This window comes from Suricata suricatta, chromosome 8 (genome assembly GCF_006229205.1).
Source record: "Suricata suricatta isolate VVHF042 chromosome 8, meerkat_22Aug2017_6uvM2_HiC, whole genome shotgun sequence".
Classification (NCBI taxonomy): domain Eukaryota; kingdom Metazoa; phylum Chordata; class Mammalia; order Carnivora; family Herpestidae; genus Suricata; species Suricata suricatta.
In genome coordinates, this window is record NC_043707.1 from 133,216,612 (window position 1) to 133,235,646 (window position 19,035).

The window sequence follows — 19,035 nt, forward strand, 5'->3', positions numbered from 1 at the left end:
CCCCCCGTATAAAGGATTCCATGAGCAGAGTGGGACCCTTAGAAAATGTACACATAAAAGGCAACCCCGTTTGAGAAGCAGAGAAAGTCCATGAAAACCGATAAGCTTTTCATTTTTTATATTGCCTGCATCCTCTTGCCCCCAATAAACAAATTCCTTTTTTAGTTCCTCAAAAAAAAAAGAGAAATAAACGTTAGAAAAATTTTTTTAAAGAATGAAGAATTAAATATCTCAAGTGTGGGGAGTTGGGGGTAGAGGGAGTAGGGTGGATTTTATAAACAGAAAGACTTAAGTGTCCCTGGAAAAAAGAAAGACAGATATAACCTTTCTTCTTTTTTTTTTTTTAATGTTTTATTTATTTTTGATAGAAAGACATAGCATGAGAGGGGGAGGGGCAGAGAGAGAAGGAGACACAGAACCGGAAGCAGGCTCCAGGCTCTGAGCTTATCAGCACAGAGTCTGATGCGGGGCTCGAACCCACGAATGTGAGATCTGATCTGAGCCAAAGTCAGCGGCTTAATCGACTGACTAAGCTACCCGGGCGCCCCTAACCTTTCTTGATATAAAAAAAAAAAAAAGGTCATTTTCAGCCGGAGGCATTTTGTTAAAGAATGTAAGAACAAACAGCCACTCCCAGGCCTGGAGATAGCCTGATATCTTGCTTTGATAATCATATCAAGACAATAAACAGCAGTATACTCCCAGTGGGGATTCCAAAGACTGACCTGATGCACACTCTTAAGTTATCTCAAAGGTGATCTAAACCCCTTTGAGCACTCCATTGTCAGCCCAGAGAATCCAAGATCCTTACCCTACCCAGCCCAAGGCCATGCTGTGTTCCCCACTGCACAAGCCCCTTCATGAATATGTATGTACCCTTACCTTCCCTGATTTTGCTGTTGGGGAGACATCGCTTTGGGTAACACCCCCGGTGTTTTCTCCTTACTTGTTGTGCATAAACCCCTTCCTTTTCCTATTCTTTGGCTTAGTCCTGTCTCTTCGCTTGACACCCACTAAGCAGCAAACCCACTATTGGGTAACATACTCCCTCAACCCCCTGGGAGGAGAGAGGGCTAGAGATTGACTTGATCTTAAATGGCCAGTGGTTTAATCAATCATGCCTATGCAAAGAAACCTCCATAAAAATCCCTGAAGGACGAGGGTAGGGAAGCTTTCGGGTTGGTGAATGTGTAGAGATTTGGGGAGGGTGGCGGGCCCAGAGAGACTGTGCAAGCTCCTTGCCCCGTCTCACATACCTGGCCCTACACATCTCTTCTGTCTGACTGTTTCAAAACAGCAATCTTTTAGGGGCACCTGGGTGGCTGTCTGTTGAGCATCTGACTCTTGGTTTCGTGGTTCATGAGTTCAAGCCCCAAGGTGAGCTCCACAATGCTCTCTCTCTCTCTCTCTCATGTTCTCTCTCTCTCTTTCAAAATAAATACTTTAAAAAAAGCAATCTTTTTTTTTTAATTTTTAAAGACTATTTTGGTTTTTTTAAATGTTCATTTATTTTTGAGAGAAAGAGAGAGAGCATGGGCAGGGGAGGGGCAGAGAAAGAGGGAGACACAGAATTGGAAGCAGGCTCCAGGCTCTGAGCTGTCAGCACAGAGTCCAACGCGGGGCTCGAAACTCAAACCTCGGGGCACCTGGGTGGCTCAGTTGGTTAAGTGGCCAACTTCAGTTCAGGTCATGATCTCCCGGTTCGTGAGTTCGAGCTCCATGTCAGCCTCTGTGCTGGCAGCACAGAGCCTGGAGCCTGTTTCTGATTCTGTGTCTCCTTCTCTCTCTGCCCCTCTCCTGCTCACACTGTCTCTCTGTCTCTCAAAAATAAATAAACATTAAAAAAAAAAAAAGAAAAAAGAAACTCAAACCTCGAGATCATGACCTGAGCCGAAGTTGGATGCTTAACCGACTGAGCCACCCAGGTATCCGCAAAATTGCAAACTTTTATAATAAACCAGTAATCTAGGAGGTGAAGTGTTTTCCCAAAATTCATGAGCCATTCTAGCAAGTTATCCGAACACAAGATAGGGTTGCAGAAATCTCCAGTCTGTAACTGGTCAGCAATTTAGGTGACAACTTGCATTGGTGATTGGTGTTTAAATGGGGGCAGGGGTGTGTTTGGGGGACAGTCTTGGAACAACACTGAGCCCCTAACCTCTGGACTCTGTTTTATCTCCAGGTAGATGACATAGAATTGAGTCAAATTTGTAGGACACCCTTTTGGTGCCTAGTGAGAACTGGAGAGCTGCCTGGTGGGGCTTGGTGGTCAGAAGTTGGAACATCACGTAGAATCTAATGGAAAACAATAGTTTTTCTCAACGGTTGGATTTGTGGCTCACATTATATTTCTACTAGACAGCACTGCTTTGTAAGCGTGGTAGACTCTTGCCGCAAATACTTCAAGAGGCAAATTGGTACCCTCAGACCAACCAGCTTATCAGTTCCCAGTAAAGTTGATCCAAGGGAACATTCCTTGAAGTAGCAGCCTCGTGTTCACAGTCGGACTCTGCACTGTGGGGCCACTCCCAGACGTGGCCTCTGGGCGTAGACAGACCTTTGGGATGGGACTCTGCCTTGCAGAGTGGCTGTTTCCTCCTTCTAGTTCCCCGGCCTCCCTGAGGGGACTGTCAGTTATCCAAGGGCAGGAAATGAATTGCATTTCCTGTCCTTTCTTTGGCAGAATCTTGCCCAAGTCAGGTGGAGGCCTGGAGGTTCTCCCTCCTAAACATCTGTCCTATTTGCTCCTGTGAGCTCTGAACTGGGTCCTGGTCACGTGCCTGACCTGCTGCTGAACTAGGTCCTGGTCAGGTGCCTGACCTGCTGCAGGACGCTTGGCATCCATCCCCAGCCCTCTGGTCCGGTGCTCTAGCCAACACCCTGGCTTGCTCTCTGAAACAGTTTCAAGCTGTAAGGCTCTCATTGACAAGACTCCCCCAGTTCGACTGACAGTATTACAGGCAAGGGGTGCAGGGCAGGGCTGGGGCCCAATTACAGACCTTTCTTTTCTACGTTACCTACTTCTTTTTTCGATGACTTTTTCTAGATGGATAGAAATTGAGTTGTAATCAAAGACAGGTAGTAGTTGGGTGCCTGGGTGGCTCAGTCGATTAAGCATCTGACTTGGGCTCAGGTCATGATCTCACAGTTCGTGTGTTCGAGCCCCACGTCGGGCTCTGTGCTGACAGCTCAGAGCCTGTTTCGAATTCTGTGTCTCCCTCTCTCTGCCCCTCTCCTGCTTGTGCTCTGTATCTCTCTCTCTCAAAACTAAACATTAAAAAAAAAACATTTTTAAAGGTAGTAGTTAAAAACAACCCTGATACACACACACAAGCACAGGTACAAACCAGCTCAAAAAGGACACCCAAGAAACAGATCAGGCATGTTTGCTTCTGGGGAGAATTCTATAGCGAGGGGTGAGCAGGATAAGGATTAAGATTTCTAATATATGGGGGTGCCTGGCTGGCTCAGTCAGTTAAGTGTCCAACTTCCATTCAGGTCATAATCTCAAAGTTCATAGGTTCGAGTCCCGTGTCAGGCTCTCTGCTGACAGCTCAGATCCTGGAGCCTGCTTCAGGTTCTCTCTCTGTCTCTCTCTGTCCCTCCCTTGCTTGTGCTTGGTCCGTCTCTCTCTCTCAAAAATAAACAAATATTTAAAAAAGTTTAAGTATATAAACAAAGATTTCTACTATATGAATTTACTGTGAGTCAATTAAAAAAACCCCAAATACTTAAAATTTATCTTTAGAATGCATACACAAAATCCATCAATGACTTTGAAGCCATGAGGTCCAATCCTCCTTGGTCTGAGAAGAGCTTTTACAACCTGAACCCTCACTCCCCCCACAGCAGGCAACCTGCATTCTCTGATCCCACCTGCGCCTTGCTGGCTCCAGCCACCCGGCCTGGAGTCTCAGCTGCTGGGGGCCTGGTCCCCCTCCAAGGCCCCACTCAAAAGGCATCTGCTACCAGGCTTCTGTCTCAGCACTGCCGGCATTTGGGGCAGTTAGGTCTGTGGCTGAGGGACCATCCCGTACACTGTAGGGTGCTTAAGAGCACACTAGCCTCTACCCACTGATGCCACTAACACCGCCCGCCCCTTTCCTGGATGTCACAACCAAAAAGGACTTCAGCCATTGCCCAACATCCCCTGGGGAGAGAAATCATGCTCAGCCGAGAAGCACCGTGTCACAGAGGACACTGGCGCCTCCCGCTGCCCTCGTCAGCTCTTCCAGCCACACTTACCACACTGGGCACCGTGAACCACATTGCAGCTCTGATTTCTGCTGTTCTGCTGACTACAGGGCTCGTCGGGGAGAAAGGGATCAGATTTCTAGTGAAGTCATATTCAAGCCCCTCTCCCTACACTGGGGGGACCCTACCTGGCTTCTGCAGGCCTACAGTTCCTCATCTATAAAAAGGAAATGACAGGGACCTGGGTGGCTCAGCCGGTTTAGCCTCTGACTCTTGATTTCGCCTCTGGTCATGATCTTGTGGCTCATGAGCTCAAGCCCCGTGTCTAGCTCTGCACTGACGGTGCAGATTCTCTCTCTTCCTCTCTCTCTCTGCCCCTCCCCTGCTCTTTGCCTCAAAATAAATAAGTAATCTTACAAAAAAAAAAAAAAAAAGGAAATGACCTCCCTACCCCAGAGGGCTGAATGCCTGACATATACTTTGCCCGGCCCACAGCAAGGGATGGATAGAGGTTGGTCCTCAATATTAATAAATGCCCGGAAGTGTTAGTGCTATATGAGTGTGTCCAGGGGCGCCTGGGTGGCTCAGTCAGTTAAGCGTCTGACTTCATGGTTAGTGGGTTTGAGCCCCGCGTCGGGCTCTGTGCTGACAGCTAGCTCAGAGCCTGGAGCCTGTCTTCGGATTCTATGTCTCCCTCTCTCTCTCTCTGACCCTCTCCTGTTCATGCTATCTCTCTCTCTCTCTCAAAAATAAAATAAAAAATATTAAAATAAAATAAAAATAATTTTTAAAAAAGTGTGTCCAAGGTGTGGTGGGGGCCCCAGGGAGCTCTCTCTGCCCCCCGACGTTCCTGTTTGCAAGAAGGGTGCGCAGCAAAGGCTTCAGGAAGAGGGAGGCACCAGATGCGGGTCTCGAGAGACCAGGAAATCTGCCCCAGGCCAGCCAGTGCCGGGCTCACACCTAAGGTTTTACGGAACACACAAATGACACAGGGATCATACATGCCTGGCCTTGGGAAACACGTCCGCAGGTCTGCTGGCACAGCCCTTCTTGCCAGCCATGAGCTCTCCAACCTCCCCCCTGCAGACACTCGCACACTCACTTGCCCAAGCCTCTCCCGCTCTGTGGTGTGAATGATCTTTAATAGAAACTCTCCTGTCTCCATCTGTCCCTCTCCCCAGAGGCATCGGGACAGGGTGAGTCACTGCAGTGTGTGGACATCTCCCCCCCCCCCCACCGCCTCTGTTGCAAAGGATGGAGCTGTGGCATCCATGCCTGTCCTGTCCCCCAGGGGGGTTTCTGAGTCATCATCTCCGGGGGACAGCAGGTTGCTCCCACAACAGGAGCCACGGAGGAAGGGGCTTCGGCAGTCCCAGGGGCAGGGAGGGGGCATGAATCTGATCTGGTCTCCGTGTCTGCTGGGAGCAGAGGTCCTGGGGCTGCAGCTCTGCCCGGGAGATGTGCCAGGGCTCCTTCCTCACACCCGGAGCACCTCTGGGCAGCCGGCTCAGCCCCTGTTCTGCTCAAGTCCCGCCTCGTGGAAGAAGCAGACGAAGGGGACTGGGCATTTCAGGAAGATGGGTGGGAAAGGGTGCGTTGCCACAAAGCAATGAGCACGAACAGTATCTCCCTGGGCCAGGTCCAGAGCACCAGGAAAGCCCCAGCCAAGGAGGTGGCCTCCGGCTCGCGGCCAAATCTCTCCCAACGGCGGCCCCAAGAGCAATGGAGGTCAAGAGCCTGGAGGCTGGACCGGGTGCCCTGGAGCCCCGAGGCCCCAGAGTGCCGCCTGGCAGTGGTTGTTGGCAAAGAGGAAGAGGTCCGAGGTGGCCCGGCCTGGCCAGTTAGGGATCGACGAAGGACACGGCGATGTAGCGGGTGCCCCTGGTGGTGGGGAGCCCCTCGTGGTAGTGCGTGAGTCGCCCGGGGTGCATGAGGGCCCAGCCCTTCCGTGGGGCGCGGACCGAGCAGTTGTAGCGCAGAAACCGACAGCCCCCGCCCTGTGAGAGAGGAAGCGTCAGTTTTCTCCTATATGAAGCTGGACTCTGCCCCTAGTCCCCCTACTTGACCTGAGCCACTGCAGCCCAGGGGTCCTCAGTCCAGCCACCGCCGTCTGAGGAAGACGCTCAGCAAAGACAGGGCGCACTGAGCACTGGCCTTGAGTCAGGCAGCCCTGGGCAAAGGTTGGCTACATGCTTTCCTACCTCAGTGACCAACCCAGGCCTCGGTTTCCCCTTCCAGGAAACAGGCATGAACCTCACAGGGTCATGAGAATTAAGCAAGATGATCCAGGTAAGAGCTTAGGGCCGGGTTTCTCAACCTTGGGGCTGTGGACGTTTGTGGCCAGAAAACTTTTTTTTTTAATTGTGGTAAAATGTACGTAACTTAAAGTTCACCGTTGGAATCATTTATTTTAATATCTTTATTTTTGAGAGAGAGAGAGTGCACGCAAGTGGGGTAGGGGCAGAAAGGGAAGGAGACAGAATCGGAAGCAGGCTCCAGGCTCCGAGCTGTCAGCACAGAGCCTGACGCAGGGCTCGAACTCGTGAACCGCAAGTTCATGACCCAAGTGTAAGTCGGACGCTTAACTGACTGAGCCACCCAGGCGCCCCTTGTAAACATTTTTTAAGTGCGCAGTGAGTGGTCCTGAGTACATTTGCCCTGTATTCAGCCATCATCACCAGGGGCTAGGTAATTTTGTCTTCTGGAAGGGCTGCCCTGGGCACCCGTGGCCTCTCCTCACTAGATGCGGGGAGCCCCGCCACAGCTGTGACAACCAAAGATGTCCCCAGGGGGTCGGGGGACAAGACCGTCCCATAGGGTGGACCCCGGGGCATGGTCAACTCTCAGGAAAATGAGAGGATGCTTATGTGGGTGCGTTCACTGAGCTCAGGCCAGGACTGAGGTCTCAAAAGGCTTAGAAAATAGCAGCTTAAAAAAAAAAAAAAAAGAGGGACGTCTGGTGACTCAGTCAGTTGAGTGTCCGACTTTGGCTCAGGTCACGATCTCACAGTTTGTGAGTTCGAGCCCCATGCTGGGTTTTGTACTGACAGCGTGGAGCCTGCTTTGGATTCTCTGTCTCCCTCTCTCTCTGTGCCTCCCCTGCTCTTTCTCTCAAAAATAAACATTAAAAATTAAAAAAAAAAGGAAAATAGCAGCGTAAGGACTGAATGAATGACCAAAGAATGAATGAATGAATGAATGAATGACTCCCTGGCTGAGCACACCTTGAGGTCCCCAGAGCTGTCCCCTCTCTGCCCCACGTCCTCGGGTCTCCCCGGCTCTCCCCTCCAGCCACAAGCCTGAGCCCCACACCCGCACTAAGCCCGTCCTGCCCTTCCCAAGGCAGCCTTCTTCCTCCCCACGCCGCTGGGAACCCTGAACCCCCCACCCCTCACCCCCAGCCGCTCCCGGGCCTCGAGTGCTTTCTGCGGGCCCCCGAAAGCAGCCACCCGAATGAGCTCAGGGAACTGTCCCAGCAGTTCTGTGGAGGGCCCTGGACACTCTCCTGGCTAAGATACGAGGAGAGTGAGGGCCTCGGACGCATGCCTGAGGCCACAGAGCTGGGGAGCGGGCACGCGGTCTGACCTCTGACCTCCCGCGCCTACCCGTCTGAAGCCCTCTCCCCTCCTGACAAAGCGGAGGCCTTCCCACAGGGCCGGCACCCTCCCTCTCTCCCTCTGGTTCTTGGGCACCGGGCCCCGCAGGTCGGTGCGCCGCTCACCTCGTAATCCACGCCGACCCGGTTCAGGGCGATGTTGATGGTGAAGGTGGAGGCGTCGTGGTGCGGCATGAGGGACGGCTGCTCGTCGGGCTTGTAGCGGACGACGAAGGCCAGGTCGAACTGGGCCTGCAACAGAACTAGCTGGACAGAGGCCGCGGGAGAGCGGGAGAGGCAGGGGTGCAGGGGAGGGGCCCCTCACCCCGTCTTTGGGACAGTGGCTCACTGAGGGCAGGCTTGTTTAAGGCCGTGTTCCCCGGGGCCTGGCACAGGGAAGGGTCTCCGTGAAACCGTGCAGCAGAAGGAAAGGACAGAAGGAAGGGAAGGAAGAGGGGAGGCGGGAAGGGTGCTAGGGCAGCAGGACCGCAGCTCATCCTCACAACCCTTTGTGGCAACTCCGCAGGCCGCAGATTCGTCTGTCGGGGGCAGGGCCCAGGCAGTCAGAGCAGGTGTATGGAGAAACCCTTATGCGTGAGGCAGTGACCAAGGTGGGGAAGGAGTACAAAAGCCAAATGGGCCGTCAACAGGTGCTGAGTGGAGAGCTACAGGGAAACTGAGGGAGGGGTGGGTCCAAGGGCCAGCGAGCCGGGGGCTTCATCTGAGAGAGGCGAGAGGCGTCACTGAGGCGGGATTTGAGGACACGAAGGAAGGAGTCGGAGGAGTGATGTCACTGGCTGGAGGCAAGGCGGGCCACCCCTACCCTGGTCCCTTCTAGAAGCACCCCCACCACGGGAAGAGACCCCACTCCCACCTGGAGACCAAATACTCAGGCCTCTCCTGCCAGGACTGCTCTGCCCATCCCCCAGCCCTAGCCACTCCGCCCCTGTCCCCTCTCCCGCTGTGTGCCAGGCACACCCACCCTGGTGTAGTAGCCCGGGTAGAGCTTCTCGGTCATGGGGGCGATGTACTCCACCAGGAACTTGTGCCACTCCCGCTCGAAGCTGATCTGGTTCATGTGGATGTCGATGGTTGGCACATTTTCGTAGCCGCCCTGGATGCGGTTGTCCTGGAAGTGACCAAGGAGAGTGAGGTAAGCAGAATTCTAAGACGGTTGCCCGGTGTATGCACTGCCCCGCTCCTCCCTGACCTGTAAAGGAGACGGGAGGAGGTTCGGGCAGAGGCCAAAGCGAAAGGGTTCTGCAGGTACCATTGAGGTAACAAGTCAGTTGACTTTGGGTTAATCACACGGGAGACTGGCCTGGACGGACGTGGCTTTAAATGAGCATCCGGAAGACAGAGACTCCCCCGCTGGCCTGGAGGGAACACGGAAATGAATTCCGCCACGGGAGCATGGAGTAGGACCCCGAGCCTCGCTGGAGACCCCAACCCTTGCCTGAGACCCCAACCCTGGCCGCCCCTCGACTGCAGCCTCATGAGACCCCTGAGTGGAGGACCCGGCCAAACCACAGGTGGGTTCCGGACCCACAGAAACCGGGAGATGAGAAATGGGTGCTGCTTTATGCTGCCTAAGCTTTGTGGTGATTTGTCACGCCGCAGAAAAAAACGGGTGCGGAGGGTCACAGGCCAGCTAGGGTCCCAGCCCTGAGCTGGTCACGGGAGCACAAGGGCTGGCCGGACCCCAGAAAGCAGGGGCAATGGCAGGTTCTGGCTTCCAGAGATTACCTCTCCGCCAAAGCATGTGGATGTGACCAGAACCACAGGTTACCCGGCTGCCAGGTCAAAGGTTAGCCAGGCCCCAAGGCGCACACAGGCCCAGGGCCTCAGGTGCCCTTAAAAATGCTCCCTGAAGCTCACTAAGCTACATACATGAAAAATGAATGATCCAGTGAAGAAATGGGCAGAAGACCTGAATAGACACTTCTCCAAAGGGGACATCCAGATGGCCAACAGGCACATGAAACGATGCTCAGTGTCACTCAACCTCAGGGAAATTCAAATCAAAACCACACTGAGATACCACCTCACACCGGTCAGAGTGGCTAAAATGAACAAATCAAGAGACTATAGATGCTGGCGAGGGTGTGGAGAGACGGGCACCCTCCTACACTGCTGGTGGTAATGTAAACTGGTGCAGCCGCTCTGGAAAACAGTGTGGAGACTCCTCAAAAAACTATCGATAGAACTCCCCTATGACCCAGCAATAGCATTGCTAGGGATCTACCCAAGGGATAAATAAGTGCTGATGCATAGGAGCACATGTACCCCAATGTTCATAGCGGCACTTTGTACAATAGCCAAATCATGGAAAGAGCCTAAATGTCCAACAACTGATGAATGGATCAAGAAGATGTGGTATATATACACAATGGAGTACTATATGGCAATGAGAAAGAATGACATATGGCCATTTGTAGCAAAGTGGATGGACCTTGAGGGTGTCATGCTAAGCGAAATAAGTCAGGCAGAGAAGGATAGATACCATGTTTGCATTCATAGGTCTAACAGGAGAGATCTGGCAGGGAACCATGGGGAGAGGAAGGGGGAAAGAGAGCGGAGAAGAGTGAGGGACACAGATCAAGGGAGATACTGAATACTGAAGATGAACCATGGACTGAAAGGGGAGGGGGAGGGAAGGAGGGGGTGATGGTCATGGTGGGGGGCATTTGTGGGGAGAAGTACTGGGTGTTATATGGAAACCAATTTGACAATAAACTATTATAAAAAATTTTTAAAAAATGCTCCCTGAACTTAGGGAACCACAGAGCCCTCGATCCAATATGCCCCTTGCTTCTGCTGTCTGGTGAAGGAGGCACGGAAGTTCCTAACCCTTCCCCTTCCCTCGCTTCCTTGTCCCTCCCCCATCACACACCCAATCTGGTAACAGAAGCTAAATCGTTCTAATAACAAACCAGGAACTGGAACTCTAGAATTCAAGATTAAAGCAGCTCAAAGTCACCTAGCGGTCATGGCAGCTTGGGGACTCACGGTCCAACCCATTTCTCAATCCCTTTACTCCTAAGAGCCAGAGCGCCCACCTCCAGAGTCCCAGAGAGGGAGAGGCGCCTGGGCAGCTCTGTTGGTTAAGCGGTTGACTTCAGCTCAAATCACGATCTCACGGTTTGTGGGTTTGAGCCCCATATCTGGTTCTCTGCTGTCAGCACAGAGCCCACTTCAGGTCCCCTGTCCCGCTCTCTCTGCCCTTCCCCTGCTCATTCTCTCTTTCTCAAAAGAGATAAATAAACTTTAACAAAAAGAGTCCCAGAGAGGCTGGCTAGCTTGCTAGGAAAGGAGCCCGGAGGGCAGGCTTCCGCGCACCCCCAGCCCGGGCCCTTGGGGCCCCCACCTTGTTGTCTCCCAGGGACCACTGGCCGTAGTGCTCCATCTCCTCCACCAGCTCGTCACAGGCTGTCTCCGTGAAGATGGGGAACCAGTAGACATCTGGGCAGGGCTGGCGGGGAGCGAGGGGGGGCTTAGTCATAGGGGCCTGGGGGGGAGCAGCGCTGCATCTTCCCCCACCCCCGCCAGCCCCCTGTGGAACCTGCCACAGGCAGGGCCCCCCATGTGGCCCAGGCCCTTCCCCATATCCTGAGCTGCTAAAGGGGGAAGGAAGCAGAGCTCAGAGCTGGCCTTTCTCAGCCAAGGTCACAGAACTACCAGGGGAGGGCCAGGAAGGGAATGTGCGTGTCGGGGGCAGACCGCCCCGCAGGCTCCAGGGCAAGCAGAGAAGCGGTGTCTCCCTGTTGGGCCATGGTCCACAGTTGAGATCCCATTTGGGGACATTTCCTGCTTCCTCGCCTGGGCCAGGAGAGCACCCCAAGGTCCTGAGGGCCCTGCAGACTCCAGCTGGGAGGTACCACCAGGAGGAAGGGCCATCCCATGGCCCGTGCTCTCGCCCAAGCTGCTGGAGCACAGAAAGGTGCCTCCCCCTCTCCTGAGTCAGCAACTTGCCTTCCTCTGCCCTCCTTCCCCCTCACCAGACGTAGGGCGTGAATCCCAGAGGCACCCAGTCCTTACCATCTCCACCAGCTTCCCCGCCAGGGCCTTGGTGTAGTTCTCGTGGATGTACTTCTCCTTCCAGTCCTGGGCATGGGGTGGGGAGGAAGCAGCTGAGGCCCTCAGGCCTGGCCTAGGCCAGCTGGGGCTCCCCCTTTGCCCAACTCCTTAGGATGCTCCAAGAGGGGGTCCGTCTTCCCCCCCCAGGCCCCATGCAATGTGGGTGAATGTGTGCACACTTGCGGGAGGGGGTACACACCATGCCCACCGGGGGCACACACAGGGTGCCCGCAGGAGCTGGTGTCTTCACGTGTACCTACATGTGTGTGTGCGGGTCAGCGAGCAGGTACGTGTACGCGCCCAAGTCAGCCATAAGCTCACAATATCTAGGGACGCTGTCACCACTTTCTCATCCTCTGAGCTTCACAACACCCTCAGAAGTGAGTGAGGCTGGGATTGTATACCCATTTTAGAGCTAAGATAACTGAGGCCCCAAAGATTGGGAGGCTCAACTAAGTCACAGCTGATGGTCCACACTCAGGCCTGACTCCCCGTCTCTCCTCCACTAGAGGGCGCTGCCTCTCCGGAGCCCTCCTCTCCCTGCCCAAAGTCTGCCCAGCGCTGTCCCTGGGGTGGAGGAAGGTAAGTGGCAGGGGGCCCTCAGAGCCCCAGCCCTTCTTAGGCTGAGCAGGAGTCCCCTTACACCACTGGCTCTCTGGGGCCCCTTCTCCCTCCCCTGCCCGTCCACCCAGGGCCTCACCTCAGGGTTGCTGAACACCTCCCAGAGGTCGTTGTGGAGGTGACTGGTCTGGTAGCTGTCCAGGGAGAGCAGGTGGCCGAAGCTGTGTCGGTTGGTCAGGAACATGAACACATCCTGGGGAAGAACAGGCCGGATGGAAGAGACCCCTCCCCCACCAGTCCCAGGAGAGGCACGGCTGCAGCCTCCTCTGTCCATCAAGCTGGAGATCAGGGAACCAAGTGCAAGTGCGGGCACCCCATCTCATCTCCCCAGCACCAGGCCAGGCCTGACATGGGATACAGTCAAGGAGGGCCTCCTGGAGGACTGAATGGGAATCAAAGAACCAACGTTGATGGTGCAGAAGCAAAGAATGGTGTCTGATCCTGAAGTTTGGGGCACAGGGAAGACACCATCATGCCGCCACATGTAAAAAATAACCACAGGGCGCCTGGGTGGCTCAGTTGATCAAGCGTCCGACTTTGGCTCAGGTCATGATCTCGCATTTTGTGAGTTCTAGCCCTGGAGCTGCTTTGGATTCTGTGTCTCCCTCTTTTTCTCTGCCTCTTCCCTGCTTGTGTGCTCTCTCTCTCTCTCTCTCATAAATAAATAACCATTAAAAATCAGGCTCGTGGCTGTCAGCCTATCAGCACAGAGGCCACTTTAGATCCTCTGTCCCCCTCTCTCTGCCCTTCCCCGCTTGCTCTCTCTCAAAAATAAATATTTTTTAAAAATCAAAGAATAACCACGACAACGTACTGGGTGGGGCACAGGGAGAGGGCAAGGGTATCTCTTGGGCACATTACGTGCAGTACATTTAGGCAGAATGTTTAGGGTTTTTGGCTCTGTTAAAAATGTCAATAGAACAGATGGTGTGAAAACTGGGTCCACTACAATGATCCCCACAGACCCTAAGGACCAGCCCTCCTGCCTGGTTCCCCAAGTGCCGCCCACCAAGCCCCGGCATCTCAGAAGCCCCAGGCCTACTGGGACAAGATCCGGGTCGCCTCCTCCATCAACAGGGTGCTGACTGCCCGGCCCAGGCCCACCTGCTGCCGGATATTGGCACCGAAGGCCATGTCGGGGTCCAGCCTGCTGTGGTGAAACAGGTCTGTCTGCTGCAGCTCAGCCCGCAGGGCACTGCCCTTGATCAGGTAGATGTTGGAGATGTAGGGCACGTTCCAGACGCCACTGAGGGTGAGAGAGGAAGATGGAGGGGGCTGCAGGCCGGCCACACGCTAGGGGTCAGGGCCCCGGGGCAGCAGGCAGTCACAGGCACAGAGTGCGGCTCTGACTCCCCTACATGCCCAGGATAACTGTTGGGAAGTCCTTCCCTGCGTCTGACTGCAGTCTTCCTTGCTTCGGGTTTCGCAGGAATTCGAGGGCAACATGGACAGGAATATTGGGGAAGACGGAGGAGGGCACTCCCGCCCCGCAGTACTCACACACGCCGCCCCTGCACGATGTCCACATAGTCCTCAGAGCGGGCATAGTAGCCATCTGCGCTCAGGGCCCCCCAGAAGTTCGACCACAGCCTCCCGTGGCGGGTCATCAACGGGGCGATGACGTTCCTGAGGAAGGGAGCACCTCAGTGGGAGGCTCTCCGCCCACTGGGAATTTGGGGGCAGATCTGATTAGGAGCAGGGGGGGAAATGGGGGAGGAGGCTGCAGGGGAGGCCCGAGGAGGGCTGGCCCATCTGGTGTGTTCCCTCTCCAACAGGGCAGCCGGGAGCGGAGGGCGGGAGGGGCGGCTTGCAGTGGGGAGGAGGGAACATCCCAGGTGAGGTTGCCAGGCTGGGCAGGCGCAGGATGGCAGGTGAGAGGCATGCCAGGGGGGGCCCGGGCTTGGAGGGCCAGCCTGCCGCAGCCCCCCCACAGCCTACTTGTTCTGCTCGATCAGCAGGCGCAGGGTTTTAGGCTCCGTCAGGGCCACATCAGCATCCACGCTGAAGTAGTAGGTGCAGCCACGGTCCTGCCGGCACAGATCTCTGCAGGTAGGGGTCCCGGGGTCAGCAGAGGGGTCCCAGGGTCCCAGAGTGGCCCTGCAGCCTTACTTTCCAGGCCTGTCCCCATCTGTGACCACAGGGAAGCAGCCAAAGGTCTTTAGAGGGGTCAGGCCAGCCCTGGTGCAGGTTGGGACTGGCGGCCTTGACCCTGAGATCCAAACCCTGGGCTATTAGGCTCTCAAGATGAACGAACGCCTGGAGCTCAGTGACTGCTATCAAGTGCCCCGCGAACCCTTGTCCTGGGGAGAACGCGGCCCACAGATGGGTTTGTACACTTCCCAGGGCTAGGGGGAAACCACTCTGCCCCTTCTGACGTGCAGCTTGGTCACCTGTACCAAAAGCCTTACAGATTTATGCTCTTTTTGTTAATCTGGCCCAGAGCTCAGCAAAGTACAGCCCATGCTCCAAATCCAGCCCACTGCCTGGTGTCACTATAGGTCGTGAGCTAAGAATGGCTTTGCATTTTTATTTATTTATTTATTTATTTTAATTTTTAATGTTTTTTAATTTATTTTTGAGAGACAGAGAGAGACAGCACGAGCAGGGGAGGGTCAGAGAGAGGGAGACACAGAACCTGAAGCAGGCTCCAGGCTCTGAGCTAGCTGTCAGCACAGAGCCCGATGCGGGACTCGAACCCACGAACCATAAGATTATGACCTGAGCTGAAGCCGGACACTTAACCGACTGAGCCACCCAGGGGCCCCTGGGCTTTGCATTTTTAAAGGGTTGGGGGGAACACATCAAAAGACCTCATGTAAAAGTCACATGAGGGGCCCGTGGGCGGCTCAGTTGGTTAAGCTTCTGACGCTGGCTCAGGTCATGATCTCACAGTCCGTGGGTTTGAGCCCCGCGTCGGGCTCTGTGCTGACAGAGCCTGCTTCGGATTCTGTGTCTCCCTCTCTCTCTGCCCCTCCCCTGCTCATTTCTGTTTCTCTCTATCAAAAATAAAAAAACCTTAAAACAATTTTTTTAAATCATATGAAATTTGAATTTCAGTGTTCGGAAGTAAAATTCTGTGGGAGCACAGCTGCGCCTATTTGTGCGCGATGACCGCAGGGTGGAGTGGGTGTGCCAGAGAACTTTCCTGGAGGTTCGCCAGCCTTGGATCTGCACTAATTCTCCCACAGTCGACAAGGATTACTTATTTGTTTGTTTTAATAATAAAGGCAAAATCAGAGATTGTCTCTGGAATTGTCCACATTTATCTACTTCCCAGTAGCTTTCCAGAAGAAGCTTTCCATTTCTTCCTCTTTCTCTGATTTGCTTCCCGCACCCAAACGACACTACTCAGCCCCACCCAGGAGGCCCCAGGCTGGCAGGGCAGTGACTATTTTCCCAACTGACAGACGGGAACACTGAGGCCCAGACAGGGGCAGGAACTTTCTGGAGACCACACACAGCCTTCTGAACTCCTCTGTCCTGGCCTAATGCCCCCTGACACCATGACCCCCCCCCCCGCTTCCGTCAGCAGAGAGAACCACAGGGCCCCAGCCCCCAACTCACGTGCCCATGTTCCTGGCATCAGCGTTTGCCACCCGCACCTCGGGGCCCACCAGTTTCACAGACTGGTACTCGCTGCCATGCTCTGCCAGGAACTCCTCCACCTGAGCCTTGTGGTGCTGCTCCTGGAGGGGGAATGGGAGGGTGAGGATGGGCACAGTGGTTCCATCCCAGAACCGCCGCATCCCTGCTCCGGCAGGCCACTTCCCTTCATTCCTGGCATGCTCTCCGTCATTGGCTTCCGATCTCCAGACCTCTGTCCACGCCCACCTTTCTGCCTGGTGTGCCCTATCCCAGCCATCCCTGACCTCCTCCCCTGATCAGGCCAGGCCCACCAGCCTCTTAAGAGCCTGTCCCTAAGACAGCATCCCTGACCCCACAGGCCCCGTATCCAGATTCATTTATTCTGCTGGTCTGGAGCGTGGCCCATGGATCCGCTTTGTCACAAAATGATCCTTGAACTACGATTTGAAAAACAACAGTCCATTCCCCGGGCCCCTTGCAGGAAGAAGCGGACAAATCAGGATTTTTAGAATCAAACGCTGGATTTAGAGCGAAGCCGGGCTGTGCTATGATTAGTTGCATGACCTTGGACAAGCCACGTCACCTGCCTCAGCTTCCGTCCCCTCCCTTGTAAAATGGGAAGGCGACTGTGCCTCTGTCACGGGGTCACGGTAAGGAGCCAACAAATCAGGCCGGGCTCACAGAAGGAAGGTCTTAAAGATTGCCTGTGACAGTTCTCTTTTTCTGCACAAAAAATGAGAATTCGTGTCTCCAGGGAAGCTGGGAGAGTCACAAGGGCAGGGCCGGCACCCTCCTCCTGTTTCTGCGTGGCACCGTTGAACTAATGTCTGTGACACGGGCAGTGCTGAGCTGAGTGGGGCCACAGGGCCCTGGGAGTGGGGTGCTGACTGGTCTTAGGATGGGGTGTCACCAGATGAAAGGACATTAAGGAAGAGAAGCCTTGAGAGCAGAGAGAACTGGAGAGTGTAGCTGGCATCCCGCTTAGGGAGATGAGGTGGGGCTTTATCCAGCTAGGAAGGAGAGGAGAGGGAGGGGGCTAGGAACACTGAACCCGGCCTGCTCCCCACCCAGCAGCAGCCTCAGGGCCCTCCCTGATTCCCCAGGGGGTACACAGAAAACGAAAATCAATTTGTCACCAAATCCAATCAGGAGGGAGTAACTGAGGCAGAGAGAGAAACAATGACAATGATGACAGTCAGGAAGCCTATCATGTGCCTCCTCCCCCCCTTCAGGTACCCACTTACTTAACCCTCAGAGCAATTCCACAAGGTCGGCACTATTCTAGCCCTATTTAGTAGATGAGGAAGCTGAAGCACAGAGAGGTAGAGCAACGTACCCAAGGTCACACAGCTAATACAAGGAGTGGCACTGGGATTCAAACCTGGCCAGTAGGACTCAAGTCAAGCCAGTGATCTGGGGACACAGCCCACTGCCCCCTTCCATTTGGCCCAGATTAATGAGGGTTCAGGTAGTTCCTGAGATGTCTCAGGCCCCCTGTGAGGCTGGGCCTTTACCCAAGCCACACGGCGACCCCACCAATGCCTGCTACTCACATGGTTGTGAATGAAAAGCCGCATCTGTTTCCGGGGGTAGTGGAGGCGGAGGAGCCGCCGGAAGAACAGGGATAGGAACGGCGTGGGCTGCTCGATGAACACGCCGACCAGGACTGTGGGGAGAGCTTCCTCCTGCAGGGGAGGGGGCGGCATGGGGGACCCGAGCCGGAGGCAGGGGTGCGCAGGCTTAGCAGGAGAGGGGCCTGGGCCAGGGAGCTCTGAGCAGGACGTGCAGACAGGCAGAGGTGGGGACCGGCAGGGAAGCAGAAGGGAGCCTGGGGAGGGGGTCCCTGCTGGGCAGGTCACGTGAGCCTAGGCTGGAGCCAGGACCTGCTGATGGCCCGCTGTCAGACAGCTTGGCAGGCACGGGGTTGAAGTGAGCCATAAACAAGGGCGCCTGGGTGGCTTAGTCAGCTGAGCATCCGGCTTCGGCTCAGGTCATGATCTCACGGTTCGAGGGTTCAAGCCCTGCGTCGGGCTCTGTGCTGACAGCTAGCTCAGAGCCTGGAACCTGCTTCCAGTTCTGTGTCTCCCTCTCTCTCTACCCCTCCCCTGCTTGTGCTGTCTTTCTTTGTCTTTCAAAAAAAAAAAATACTGAAGTGAGCCATAAATGAGGAAGGGGGACACCTGGGTGGCTCAGTGGGTTGAGAGCATCCAACTTTGGCTCAGGTCATGTTCTCATAGTCCGTGAGTTCGAGCCCCAAGTAAGGCTCTATGCTGGTGATACCTGTCCATCCCCCGCTTGAATGTGCGCTGTCTCTCTCCCTCTCTCTTTCTCTCAAAGTAAGTAGATAAACATTTAGGTGGGTGGGTGGGGTTAAATGGGTGATGGGCATTAAGGGGGACACTTTTCGGCACGAGCACTGAAGCCAAGACTATGCTGTATGTTAACTAACTTCAAAATAAGTTTAAAATATACATAAACAGATAAATATCTAAAAACAAAACAAAACAGGGGGGCCCCGGGAGGCTCAGTCAATTAAGCATCAACTCTTGGTTTCAGCTCGGGTCACGATCACAGGGTTCACTGTCGGCATAGAGCCTGACTGGGCTTCTCTCTTCCTCGGTCTCTGTCCCTCCCCTGATCATGATTTCTCTCTCGCGCTCTCGCGCTCTTGCTCTCTCTCTCTCAAAATAAATATATAAACTTAAAAAACAAAAAAGCAAGGAATAAGGTCCATGAGATGGGAGGCAGCTAAAGGAGAGGAATCAGCCTGAAGGAACCAGAACTTTGGCACGGCTGGGGGTGTGTGCATAAACAGGAGCCACAAGTAATCTCAGGAGGCTTCCAAGAGGAGGTGCCTAGGTGAGGAGGAAGACAGAACCCCAGACAGGAAGGTGATCCCTTTACCTCCCACCCGAGACAAAAGTCTCTTCCAGAATCACTCATCCCCGCCATCCGTGGGCACC

General features: G+C 54.5%; 1 protein-coding gene across 1 annotated transcript in view; it reads right to left on the reverse strand.

Moving 5' to 3' along the window:
* Nucleotides 1-5,315: 5,315 nt before the first annotated feature.
* PLOD1 (procollagen-lysine,2-oxoglutarate 5-dioxygenase 1) overlaps nt 5,316-19,035 on the reverse strand; it is a 28,345-nt gene continuing 14,625 nt past the window's right edge. Inside the window, exons 8-18 of the mRNA XM_029945910.1 lie at nt 17,626-17,757; nt 16,052-16,173; nt 14,426-14,530; nt 13,988-14,113; nt 13,592-13,733; nt 12,567-12,680; nt 11,828-11,893; nt 11,157-11,261; nt 8,772-8,918; nt 7,916-8,041; nt 5,316-6,191 (exon numbers count right to left, since the gene is read on the reverse strand). Of these exons, the coding sequence (XP_029801770.1) occupies nt 6,036-6,191; nt 7,916-8,041; nt 8,772-8,918; nt 11,157-11,261; nt 11,828-11,893; nt 12,567-12,680; nt 13,592-13,733; nt 13,988-14,113; nt 14,426-14,530; nt 16,052-16,173; nt 17,626-17,757 (1,341 nt within the window). The 3' untranslated portion in view covers nt 5,316-6,035. The remainder of the gene's footprint in view (nt 6,192-7,915; nt 8,042-8,771; nt 8,919-11,156; nt 11,262-11,827; nt 11,894-12,566; nt 12,681-13,591; nt 13,734-13,987; nt 14,114-14,425; nt 14,531-16,051; nt 16,174-17,625; nt 17,758-19,035) is intronic.